At 42.4% G+C, this 13,926-nt stretch overlaps 1 protein-coding gene across 2 annotated transcripts in view; it reads right to left on the reverse strand.

Moving 5' to 3' along the window:
• CRMP1 (collapsin response mediator protein 1) overlaps positions 1–13,926 on the reverse strand; it is a 62,981-nt gene continuing 49,055 nt past the window's right edge. For both annotated transcript variants that reach the window (XM_048848904.2, XM_048848905.2), the window contains exons 10-14: positions 11,150–11,291; positions 9,402–9,572; positions 6,233–6,412; positions 2,075–2,240; positions 1–1,036 (exon numbers count right to left, since the gene is read on the reverse strand). In XM_048848904.2, coding sequence (XP_048704861.1) covers positions 945–1,036; positions 2,075–2,240; positions 6,233–6,412; positions 9,402–9,572; positions 11,150–11,291 — 751 coding nt within the window. In that variant the 3' untranslated portion in view covers positions 1–944. The remainder of the gene's footprint in view (positions 1,037–2,074; positions 2,241–6,232; positions 6,413–9,401; positions 9,573–11,149; positions 11,292–13,926) is intronic.

The raw sequence follows: 13,926 nt of genomic DNA on the forward strand, positions 1-13,926 counted from the left end.
TGATCTTTTCATTTCCTTTATTTCACAAGCTTTGAATTCAGAAATAGAACCACAACTAGTAGATCTGATAGGGTATAATAAGTAAAAATGCATGTGATTACAAAGGAAAAACTTTGTACAAAAAAGTTTAAAAATCCAACGGTAATCTGAGTTATTCTTAAGTACCAAAACACTCATGCACAAGGAGAGCACTACTGCCCAGCTGGAGAAATCTCTGAATGGGATGGCAATGGCATTGCTGCGTAGAAGTTATGGCTCCGTCTAAAATGAAAACAATTAAGACACATACTTGGAATGTACTTTAGTGGATAATGAGAATTGCTACAGAGGCCACGATGTCATTACACATTTTGAAGTTGTTTCTTTGTATCTGGGAGCAGTGCTTCATGGATTTATAATAAATTAAAGATATTAACAGAAGCCACTTACGCTATTCTACTGCATACTTTAAAAATGTCTGCATTCTTCCTTCTTATGTATTTTAGGGGCATTGATCTTGGCATTGTGTCAATTATTGGCAACGTGTTCTAAACAGATGCACTCACAGACTGCAACTTGCATAAATAACTTAGTAACATGCATTTACTACTCTAGTACAGCTAACAGGTGCAAAGGAACCATCATTTAGTTACAAGACAAAGCTAAAACCTGTAGTCACGAAAGGGGCAATGGAAGCACCATGCTTTAAGGTGACTATGGCAAGAAAGCACAATTGTGAGGCAAGTAGTTCCAAGCAAATACACCACACTATTATCACCTCTTCCTATGCAAATATAAAAAAAAAAAAGAGAAAAAAAAAGAAAAAGAAAAGAAAAACAAAAAGACAACTCATTTTCCCCTCATTAGTACCGAATAAAACTGTGGGTTCAATAACATGGACATCAAAGGGAACAGACATTATTCCCATGATCCTTCATTCTTGCCATTCTGCCCATCATCTCTGTTCAGCCAAGACTGGTAATATTAGAGCGACCACCAGGGGGCGCAACAATGCGGTGTCCAGTGCGACGAGGGTTGTTGTCATCTACCTGAGCACCTGTAAAATAGCAATCCAGCCAGCAAAGCAGCAGAGTTAATAAAATGGGAACAGAAACATCTGAAGAAAAAAATCCAATCAACGGTGAATTTTCACCTGACTGGTTCTATCCAGGATTCAATGTTTTTGCCACTTTGTTTTGACCTTTCATCTCTAGAACCTATTTTTAGATCGTTATTGTCTTGAATAGAGTTCCATTCACTTCCACGGACGAGTGAATGCCTTGTGAGTGGATTCTTTTTGAGGGATCAGAACAGGTTGCTATTCTAGGTAATAATTTGTCTCTGTGGCATGCATTGACATTTCTGCATGAAAATGCTATATAAATATGGGTAGGGATTTTCAAAAGTGTCTAAGGACCAGACTTTTAAAGATGTTTTGGTGCCTTACTCTCATTGAACTCAATGGTAGGTAGATGCCCAAATACCTTTAACAATATGGTCCTAAGTGATTAGAATCACAAGGCTTCCTGATATGCTTTTGAAAATCCCACCCACAAGTTTTCACTATGAGGGAAAACTTTTATAAGTGCACAAACAAAAGTGTTCCTGTATATTTGTACATGCTCAGTCTCACTAGTACCCCAATGTATGGGTGTATCAAACTTTACAAACTGCCAAAAAGATATGAAAAATCAGAAATTTTCCTTGGGTTCTCTACTATTTCTTCTCTTTGAATGGTTTAATTGGACTCCTAAAGATGAGACTTTTCAGGGATAAAAGCATTGCTCTTGTTTCTCACTGGAATGGGTTGCAATTGACCATCCATTACAATTTCTTAAAGAGATAAGAACCACTGGTGTACTAATTCTATTGCTGACTTTTGGATGTTATAGTTACATCGCATCAAAATTTAACCACTGAGGAGAGAAGTTGTCTAGAATAATCCCCCCAAAATCATATTTCTAGTCTACTTATTATGTGAGGGAATATCCTGCAATGGTGCTTTGGCTTAAATGGGGAGACACATGGGGTATTTTAGAATTATGATTAGTACTCAAGGTTTTTCAGATATTCATAATCGGTCATTTTGGTTTACCTGATAAGCTGAAATTAGATTGGTGGAGATTTCTGATTGGTGGAGGCTGATTTTTGGCAGGGGAGGACTTAGCTGAAGGTGCAGGCGTTGCATATTTTGGCGTAGCTGGGATTTCATACACTGGCCCATCATACATTCCTCTGGACACCCCTTGCAATCCTGTTACCTAAAATAAAAGAACAGAACAACTCAAACACTGAATGCACTGATATTCCCACCTGACAGTATATTCAGTCACACATAGAGTTCACAGTATGTATGGAGCTGTATCATATACAGTCCCTGTAGCGAGGAGGCGTGCCCTCCTTCAGAGGTGGACATGGAAGGAACACCTCGAGCCTCCTGGTGGGCAGAACTAGGAGGGCCATGCTGCACACGCCGGAAGCAGAGGGGTAGGGCAGGAAGAGGAAGTAGAAAAAGCCGGCCCAGCAGCTCAGTTCCCCAAGCTTCTTCTCCATTGCTGGAGTGGGATGCTGAGGTGAACCGTGGCTGCCCCAAGGAGCTGCCTGATTTTCCAGAGAGATCTGCCACTCCCAATGCTGAGGAGCTGCTACCGCTACCCTTGGCGGTGTATCCCAGGAAGACTGAGGACAACCCCTGAATGCAGCTACACCCGAGGGGGAGAGTAGGAAGGAGCCCAGGGGAACCAGACTACCATCTGGCTGTGTTGCTGCCAGAAACACGGTCAGCGTGTTGTGAGTGGATTCCCCGCTGGCCCAGTGGCAGACCACTCTGCCACTGTTAGGGCCTGGGCTGGGATACAGTGGAGTGGGTCCTCCTCTCCCTGCCACCGCTCCCCCTGGGGTGGCAGTACTCCCCCTCCTGAAGCCAAGAGACCTGCCCTTGTCTGTCACCCACCAGAGCTAGGACAACAGACTGTGCTTGGGCTCACCCCTGACAGAGCCCCATAGACTGTATTTGGTGCCACAGTTCTGCCTGACTGCAGGCCAGAGTCCTGACTGTGTGCTGCCCTGCTCTGCATGAACTGCTACAGCTCGCCTGACTGCAGCCAGACTGCTTGAGGGCTGGGCTTATAACTTGTTACCACCCTGTCTTGACCGTCGGCCAGAGCCCAGGGTTTGCAGCCCCGCCTGCTTGAAAGCCAGGGCCCATCGAATACCGCTAATTCCCCCTTTCTTTGTTTTAAGAGTATTCCAGCAGACCAGACTGCGAAGAGGCGTGGCCTCCCTCAGAGGCCGATGCAGAGGGATGGCCACACTCACTTACAGTCCCCAAGTAAAAAAGCATGTCAGTGGTTTTATCTGAGTTTATAGGGCTGTTTTATACTTTTAAAAGGTTATTATAAAAACCTATTATATATGTCAATTTTATCCAAAGTCATGTTTCCAGCGTTGTTCCCAAAGAAATAATAGTCTACTTCAAGAATCACATGGTGGGACAGCTGGATTTAATGCAGGAGGTCTGGAATTTGTGTTCTCCAAAACTACATACTGGCACAAGTATACCTAGCAAAGCGTATTGGTGCCACATTGTCAATGAACAAAAGGTGCATTTTCCTTTATTGGAACAAGAGCATAGTATCATCTGAGAAATGGACAGTATTATCTACAGCCTTAACATTCACTTCTGCCATGACACCTACCGAAAACTTAACAATGGCTAGGACAGCTGGTGGTGTCCTATTATGCTATATTATACAACCCATATTATACTAATCATGATTATATCATTGTTCTCTTTTCTTCCTCACAACCCTGTTCAATTGTTTTACCCTCCTGTTGTCTCTCATCATTAGACCAGGTTGAAAAATGGTGACAATCTTTTCTTTTTTTTTTGGTAAACAGTTTGAAAAAACTTTCAACTAGCTCTACTCATACATAAATCATGAGAATTTGTCAGCTCCTTGGAACAGGCCTTGCCTTTTATTGCTTGTCTGTACAGCACCTAGCACAATGGGACCCTTGTCTCAGCTGATGACTTTTAGGCACTAGCTCTGTAATATTCATACGAATGTTATGCAGGAGGTCAGACTAGATGATCATAATGTTCCCCTCTGGCCTCAAAACCTATGAATCTACAAAACAATATTACCGCTATCAAAGGTAATAACTGGAAGAGCTGGAGGTGTGTCCCCCTCAGGAAAAGTTGTCTTACAGAACCCAAGGCTCTCAAAAAAGCATTCCAACGAATTTGCAGTGCTTATTTGGATATTCAGTCTAAGGATTTTAGAAGACATTTTAGAAAGATCGCCCCCTATATGTTCTTGAGAAAGAGACATGGAAATATAGGAAAGCCTGGCTGTTGAGAAGAGGGCTTGAGTCTGCTCCCATTTAAGTCAATGTAAGTGTTTCCAGTGTTGTCAATGACAGAAGGATCAGGATCACAGCTAAGCTGTCATGCAGCCTGACCCAAAGATAACATTGGCGATGTTCCCCAAATGTATACCTTCTCTACCAGGAGAGTGAAGCGCCACAGACAGCAGAGGAAGCAGACACCAAACACAGCAAGGGGGGTGTCACAAAGGCAGGAGTTTACACCCCTGTAAATATTCCAGGATTTTATCTGTGACAGAAATTGCTGTGTAGATCCTTGTTTGATGTTCTATCACATCTTACTTTGTTGTGCAAGGGTATTCGAATGAGGACCACACAGTGGATTTGATCGTCAGTAGGTTTCAAAATAAAGGGATTTCATTGATTTTACATGAGAGAAAGAGAAGCAGTGGTGGGAACATGCCTCAGAGGTCAATCTCACTTCCAGGAATCAGTCAGCAGAGGGAGCTCTAAGAGCACCAAAGTCAGTGCTCACCCCTGCTTCCCCTCCACCTAACTAGCCACCAGAAAACAAAGGTCTTTCCCCAAAATCCAGCTCCTACAGTGAGCTACTAGCCTAACTCCTGCAGTGAACTCAAGCCTGGGAGAAGGGTGGGCTTGAGAACGCAATGTCCAGCCCCAGACAGAATGTCAAAGCACTGCCTACACAGCTATTCTACTCTAGCACAAGCCCCACTGCACAAGTCCGTGGACCCAGGCAGGAAGGCTCGCTCCTGGGTGCAGTATCGACATACCCTCAGAGTGCCAGACACTTGACAGGCAGGTCCATGTTTCAAAGTCTCTAATTCAAGTAGGTAATGTGATGAGACAGAAACCGTGACTGGGCAGCAATGTTTGCAGCACATCTTAGTTGATGCATATGTCCTGTTGGTAATTTTTTTTTCCAAAGGAGCCGATATGTTGAATTCTATAATTTGACACCACTTGTATGAAGAGAACGGTGAGGAGAAAAGGCCTTTGAAAGAAGTGGGTTGCCATCTCAAACTGCTTACAGTACGTTTCAATTGCTGCCCTTTGTAATCTATTATATAAAATTTTTATAGTAAAAAAAAAAATTAGAGTAAAAACAACCAAAAAGCAGCCTTTTCTTCACTGATGTTTGTGTTCCCTGACAAAGAGATCTCATTGTACAAGAACAACAAAAGAGAATTTTCAGACAATTCACATCTAGTAACAAGCCCTTTTTATTGGCTCCAGAGGAGCCGCATTGGTATAAATTGAAAACAGAACTGACCTAGTCAGGGTCAAATAGGACACTTTGCAAGGTGTATGCATTTCATTTGCTAAAACATCTGTCCCGAGCCACCTGCTTCACAAAAGAGAAAGGCCGGAAAGTTTTGTGTTATATATACAAAAACAACCCAACTAAATCTAATTCGCCCACAACAGTTGTTAAAAGCTGATAAAATGCCAAATACAGTGAATGCTTCCAATGTAGCACGTACATGGGAAACAGAAATACTTGATCTGCTTATCCAACATGCTAAGTTATGTAACAATTTAAAATGACAGCCTGTCCTGACCCCAACCCCCGCAAAAATTGTCGTCCTATGTTCTTTGTTGTTAGCTAAAATTGTCTTCTATTATCTTTCTCTTTCCTTCAGAAGACTGTACATCATAGACATACAGGGCCAGATTCCCAGCTGGCGTAAGTCACTGAAGCTCCACTGAAGTCAAAGTACATCAATTTACACCAGCTGAGGTTGTGGCCCATAGTCTTTTGGCAGCGTTTCCAGTCCCACATGGATCCATTTCACTTAGGACAATAATGATGCAAAATGTTTTCTCGTGTGATTCCAAGAGAGCCTGGAGCGAGACCAGAAGATATGTGGAGTATTAAATAACAGGCCAAGTTTGAACCTACCTTATTCCTGATTTTGATGCGCTGGTAAAGGTATTCAGGGAAAGGTTTGCGAGGAATGAAACGGCCCATTCCCTTATTTACATGCAGATTTCCATCTTCAAACACAATCTTTCCTTGGCTTATGACCACCAGGGGAGCACCATGGCATTCCATCCCTTCAAAGATGTTATATTCAACAGCCTGAGGATCAAACGACATCCACTGAAAACTCCATGCAAGCTCAATCTCAAGTCTGTTTTTCTTTGGTAAAGTGAAATACACTTTTATGGCCCTATTTTAATTCAGGTTCCACTAATGCACCTGCAAAGCACCTGCAAAACGTGCAAGCACACTTGTTTGTTTGGATGAAAAAATAACTGCTTTTCCACACATAAAGATTTATTTATTTCCATTTAGTAGTTGCATTGTTGAAGGTTAGATGAAAATGCGACCTTTACGCATAATCAAAGGGTTCAAAATACACTTACTCCCCAGGGACAGAAACCAAAAAAATGCTTTGGGGTAGATAAAGTAATATACAAGCCTGTTGCGTATCAAACACAGGTCAGTTAGGGTATGTCTACATTGCAGTTGGGAGGTGTGATTGCAACACATGTAGGTTTCAGAGTAACAGCCGTGTTAGTCTGTCTTTGCAAAAAGAAAAGGAGTACTTGTGGCACCTTAGAAACTAACCAATTTATTTGAGCATGAGCTTTCGTGAGCTACAGCTCACTTCATCGGATGCAGCCACAAGTACTCCTTTTCTTCTTTCAACACATGTAGGTACACCTGCGATATCTTTGATCCAGCTAGCTTGCTAAAAATATCAGTGTAGCCTCAGTGACATGGGTGACTACATAGGCTAGCCAACAGAGTATATACCTAGAGCAGGGGTGGGCAAACTACGGCCTGGGGGCCGCATCAGGCCCTCCAGACGTTTTAATCCGACCCTCGAGCTCCCGCCGGGAAGCAGGGTCCGGGGCTTGCCCCACTCCGTGAGGCTCCCAGAAGCAGGAGCATGTCCCCTCTCCTGCTCCTATGCATAGAGGCAGCCAGGGGACTCAACACGCTGCCCCCGCCTGAAGTGTTGCCCCTGCAGCTCCCATTGGCTGGGAACCATGGCCAATGGGAGCTGCAGGGGTGGTGCCCGTGGACAGGGCAGGGTGCAGAGTCGCCTGGCTGTGCCTCCACATAAGAGCCAGAGGGGAGGACATGCTACTGCTTGTGGGAGCTGCTTGAGGTAAGCACCCTCCCAGAGCCTGCACCCTGACCCCCTCCCGTGCTCCAAGCCCCTGCACCACCCCGATCGTTCTCCCACCCTCCTGCACCCCTCGGTCCCAGCCCAGAGCACCCTCCTGCACCCCCAACTCCTCATCCTCAGCCCCACCCCAGAGCCCGCACACCCAGCTGGAGCTCTCACCTTCACCTTCACCGCACCCCAACCCCCTGCCCCAGCCTGGAGCCCCCTCCTGCATCCTGAACTCCTCATCTCTGGCCCCACCCCAGAGCCCACACCCCCAGCCAGAGCCCTCACCCCCTCCCATACCCCAACCCCCAATTTCATGAGCATTCATGGCCCGCCATACACAGATATGCCCTTGGGCCAAAAAGTTTGCCCATCCCTGACCTAGAGTCCCAGGTGAGATTGTACTCAGCTAGCCTGTGCTGCTGATGGCTGGTGGCTACACTGCTATATTTAGCAAGCTAGCTTAATTAAAACTAGCTTGGGTATGCCTACATGTGCTGTCCCTAATTGCATAACCCTTAGAGGCACTGACTCACCAAAACACTTTAGCAAGTGCTTAACTACAAGCATGAGACTTGGGAACATGCTTATGGATAAGCATGTGCTTAAGTGCTTTGCTGAATCGGAGCCTGAATGATTTAGATCTATTCTCTGCACTGCACCACCCCTGCCCTCCAAAGCTAGAAAAAATACTTGGGTAGCAAGGTGTTTACTTTCAAAAGTGCCTAGTGATTTAATGTGTCCCACCTGAAACATCTTAAAGGGGCCTCATTTTCAGAGACTGGTGTGCTCAGCCCCATTTAAGGTCGGGAAAACACAAATTGAGGCACACAAACTCATTTGTCATTTTTGAACATGTAAGCCTTTTTTAAATAAAACATATTATTGGCTATCCAGTAAACTATCACAAATATTTAATGAAAATCAGTCATATTTATGGAACTGTGACCCAGTATGGTGATGGACAGGATGTAAAATACCGACTAGATACATATGCAGTGTCATTGTAGCTTTTTCAGTCCCAGGATATTAGAGAGACAAGATACTACCTCATCCACCTGTCTTTCCACTAGATTGATATGTAAATTAGATTAGATTAGATAAAATAAAGCAAACACATGGGCCTGATTCTCCATTATCCTGTCCCTTGTGTAGTCATTACACAAAGATCAAAGTGTTTGGAAAGAATACACAGTTAGTATTTTATGCAAATTGGGACACAGAATCAAAGAAATATACTATAAAGTTTCGTAATTAAACAAGACCAAAAAAACCCAAACCCATCCGTAATCTAGAACCCAGATTATAGAAACATTGAATTAAGCATAACATTTCAGAACATTTTTCGATCTGCTCAGGCAATGGATGATAACTCATGCTTCAGAAGTAGGCAAAATAAAGAAAAGAAAAGAAAAGAAAAGAAAAGAAGGGTGGGTTGGGGTCAGATTTGTAAAGGTATTTAATCACCTAAAGATGCAAGGAGGAACCTAGTGGGACTTTCTAAATCAATAGGATTTAGGCACCTAACCTGCTTAGGTGCTTTTGAAAATCCCACTACATGCCTACTGGCATCTTTAGGCATCAGAATACCTTTAAAAATCTGATGCTGGCTACAAGGTTGGTGCAAATTGGCATGGCTTCACTGATGTCCGTGGAGCTATGCTGATTAACAGCTGTTGGGGAACTGGCCCATTCATTTAGCCAATTATACAATATTCTACATGCTGGAAAAATTCCTTCCGGACTGAAGTGGTAAATTTCTTATTCTCTGAAAGAACAGATTTAATGACTTTCATCTTAATATGAACAATCATACTTTTTAATGCAGAACATCACATTATCCAGCTCTTACGTATCTAGCACATTGGGAGTTCATTTGCGTTAGAAGATTGGTAGTTCCGAAGCAGTTGTGTTTATAATGACAATATGCAATTTTTCTCTTACCGATTTATGGCTTTTGGCTGTAATAGTCTTCACTTTATCTGGATCCCAGATAACAACATCAGCATCTGAGCCCACAGCAATCCGGCCCTTCCTTGGATACAGATTAAAGATTTTGGCAGCATTGGTGCTGGTAACAGCAACAAACTGGTTCTCATCCATTTTGCCTGTAGCCTACAAGCAATTTGACATGAGTAAATTATGCTTCCAAAACGGAGATAGAATTGGTAATGTCAACATATAAGGGCATGTGCGTAGATAGACTGGACAGAGGAAATAAGGGATGGAGTTGCATGGTCCAAAGGTTTTATTAGCATGAATTTGTGAGGTCTGTATTATTCAGGAGCAGCAAACAGATGAGTGAGTTATTCACATCATCCCAAACAAAAGCCACTAAACCCTTAATCCAGACCACACCATCATGTATGCTGTGTATGCTACATGTTTTATTACAGATAAAAGGCTTGTCTCAGTTCTGCTAAGTCTCCTTTCCCTCGGTCTCACATGTGAAGGTACTGGAATATCGGTGTAAATGATTTATATCTGCTTTAAGGCACTTTTATACTGCCAGAGGAGCATAAAGGAGCAGCAGGATACCTGAAAAATCAGACTGCTTTATTCTTATCCCTACACCTGCAAATCCAGGTTGCTTTAGTAGCACAAGTCCACTGTACAGGGGCTTAAAGGGAGAGAAAAAATCATCAATGATCAAATTTTAGAAATATCTAATAAAGACATACAAAATCTTTGCTGCACAGAACAATGTTGTGATTTTACAGTCCAATATTTTTGGATTTTCTCAAGCTAGAAACAAGAGCAGCGTGCCCCAATGAAAACCAGACCATTCTCCCTGTTGTACGGTATAACAACACCCATTTCTAGCCTAAATATAACATGAGCTACCAAGTCCACAACTGAATGTTGCCCCAACTGCCTCTCAGCCCAACGTAGTTTTGCAGCTGACATTCCATGTTCTGCGGGAGAAAAGAAGAAAAAACGTCTCTGGTTGATTGGGTTTTGTTCATTTTGCTTTTAAACAGCAGCTATTTGAAGCTGCTTCAGTGTTTGGAATCCTAGCAGTAGTCCCTGGCAAGTTGGACGGGGGAACAGTCCAAGTAAGGTGGTCAGAGGTGCACTATAAATGCAATCAGAGTTTTACAGTTTGTAATATGCATATCAGCTTCACCTGTGTGTACGGGTGGGGAGAATGCATTGTATATTAGGATCCATGAAACATCCAACAAATTGCTCTCTTATGCCAACATCACGCTGTAAAATACTCCAGCATAAATTACACAAAAAGTCCTCATTTAAATGGCTTTATATTATAACCTTAAGCTTTGGTTCCCATCCATTTGTAGTTTCTCAAAAATGATGTGACATTTCCCCAAATTAAATGATCTATTTGTCAAGTTTATACAAAGTCTATTTCAAAAGCGTTAAACTGCTTTGACTATTATGTCAGCTCCAAACATTCAATCTGACACAATACCCAAAAATGATGTAGAGTCAATTAAGCCTCGGGACTCATAAAACATGATGTTTTTCCATTGTAAAAGAGAAATAAAATACAAAGCTTTTAACTGCATTCCTACTAAGTATTTAAAAATAAATAATAATCTTATGGTAGCTTGTTCTATAGGAGCTCTCACAATATGGGGAAACCACATGAATGCTGGCATAGAGCCCCGTGGCTTTCATTATCCAGCTAACAGCCAATTCTTAGTCTATAAAGATAAGCAATTACTCACGACAGACTTGTCCCAGATAACAGTCATTCTTTCCTCAATTCCATTAACTCCTTCAGGAATCATAGTGAAGTTATCCTTTCCGATGGCTTTCTGGGCAGTGCTGTAGGGACAGTGCCCACTTCCCGTCACCTGCAGGTCCCCACTAAGAAGAGTTAACACATGGTGTATTGATATTGCAGGATACACAGACTCACTTGCCATCAATTTGGGTGTGAATTTGTTTTTTCAAATCTAGACATGAGAGGCGCATGCTCTAACCCACACTAGCCACTAACAGCCACCACATGCTATTCTGGTGGCTAAGGATCACTGAAGAGCAGGGGTGCTCTGGTGAGATCACCTTTCCTTAAGAAAACCCTCTGTCCTCAGCTTTACACCATCCAGGCATGTTAAGATAATCAACTACTGCCGAGATCAGCTGGGTTTTGCTCTGTTTTTCACCACGAGACTGGTACAAAGCCCACGCAACAGGGCTGAGGAGACGACTCCATTATTAGTGTTAACAAAGGTTAACAAAACCCTGTATTAAATATTCTACTTTAAAGATAAATCCATAATCATGTGAAATAAAAGTAACATGATGAATACCAGATGGCTTTTTGTGGTTTTTTTGGTCTATAAATTTTTCATGGAATTTGTACAAGAAAAGCTCTCTCTTTGTACCTTCTGACAGAAAACAGGGAATGAACAGGCAAGCCTGCACTCTGATCATTCTGACACCAATTAGTTGTCCCCAGAAAAAGACAACACCTCAGCTTTGAAGGTCTCAGCCTCACATAATATTGCACTGCAGTTTCTTGGTCTCCAAAGGATGAAGGTTGCGCTGACCATGCTAGGATTTGAACCAGTGGTCCCTCCCCATCTTAGTGTGTAAATTGCAGGTTTCAAACATCAAGAGTCCTTAGATTCAGAGGTTAAAATCCCAGCAGCTTTATAAATAACCAAGTGAATGAAGAAAAAGGTCCGTTATCTGCCACATTAGTACAATTTACTGAGGTGCCAATCCTATTCACTTATGTGAAACTTTCTGCATCATCTTCTGATCCTTTCCTATCCACAAAAAAATGAATCAAGCAACATCATGAGCCTTTGATTAGAAGACAAACCTCTTTGTTAATAGTGAAATAAGAGTGATTAGACTACAAGTAATTTTATATTAATGATTTTCTTGTGTTACCGCAAATTACTAAACACACCAATGGCATCACAGGATTTGCTTTCCATTTTATCTTGTCCTTGTCCTGTCCTCTAAGCTCATCACTGTCTTGTTGTATGCAAGTTTAATTTGACATACTGGATTCTTTAATTTTCTACACATATTAATAAATACAATTGTAGGGACAAGAAACCCTCCTCCAGCTCAATTGGCCTGCCCATTCCAAGTTTATCTTTACAATGCAGTCCTTTTTTCCACAACACTATTAATTCACTGCACCAGAAACAGTCTAGGACTCTCTCTCTCTCTTGTCCATGCTTTATTTTAGTTGCCTTTCCCAGTGATTTGTTCCATATGCCCTTTGTGTGAAGTTTTTCTGCTGAGGACCATGTTAGGATATAGATATTCAGGCCTGTCTGTAAAGGCCTATACTCTAAGAATTTAGGTGTATTCTTATCACTTGGCTAGTGATAGAGGTATAAAAGAAAGAATCAAAATCACTGTCTGCTGGTGTAAGGGCCTTCTCTTACTGTGACAGTCTGAGGCCCTGTTCTTAGGCTAAGGCCTTTGGCTAAGCAGCAGAGGCAGCCATAAGCTGGGAAGCAAACAGTCACATCCTCACATTCCAAACTAGTCACACTGAAGTAAGGTGCTATTCGGCTGTTAGGAATACAATCCTGTCCTGATAGTTCCTATCACCTCCAGAGAAAGGGAAGTGCCTAGAAAATGTAAAAGGAAACTTAGTTTGATGCATCCTGTCTGGCAAGAACTCACTTATCAATAGCTGGGATGTGAAATCCTCACTTCTGTACTGTTTTGTCATTATAGTTCCCACTTTGCTGTTGTTTGTCTGTATAATCTCTGTCTGGTTCTGTGATTGTTCCTGTCTGCTGTATAATTAATTTTGCTGGGTGTAAACTAATTAAGGTGGTGGGATATAATTGGTTACATAATCAGGTTACAATATGTTAGGATTGGTTAGTTAAATTTCAGGAAAATGATTGGTTAAGGTATAGCTAAGCAGAACTCAAGTTTTACTATATAATCTGTAGTCAATGAGGAAGTGACTGGGTGTGGGTGGGGGTGGGCATGTGTGTGTGTGAGATGGGAACAGGGAATGGGGGTAAGAAAATTGGAATCATGTTTTGCTAAAGGGGGAGATGGGAACAGGGAATGGGGGTAAGAAAATTGGAATCATGTTTTGCTAAAGGGGGAAATGGGAACAGGGAATGGGAGTAAGGAAGTTGGAATCATGTTTGGCTAAGGGTAGGAATGGGAACAGGGACACAGGTGTAAGGCTCTGTGGTGTCAGAGCTGGGAAGGAGGATACTAAGGAAGGAAACTGGAATCATGCTTGCTGGAAGTTCACCCCAATAAACATCGAATTGTTTGCACCTTTGGACTTTGGGTATTGTTGCTCTCTGTTCATGTGAGAAGGACCAGGGAAGTAAGTGGGTGAAGGAATAAGCCCTCTAACAGACCACAGTGCTTAGTCTTCTTAGTTCAAGAGCATCACTTAGGCCCCAATTCAACAAAAAATATTCACCTATGCTTAACTTTAAGCACGTGAACAGTCCCATTGCCTGAGTTTATTAATCAGTAAAATGGGTATAAACATTAG

The sequence above is a fragment of the Caretta caretta genome, chromosome 4, assembly GCF_965140235.1.
Source record: "Caretta caretta isolate rCarCar2 chromosome 4, rCarCar1.hap1, whole genome shotgun sequence".
NCBI classification, from domain to species: domain Eukaryota; kingdom Metazoa; phylum Chordata; order Testudines; family Cheloniidae; genus Caretta; species Caretta caretta.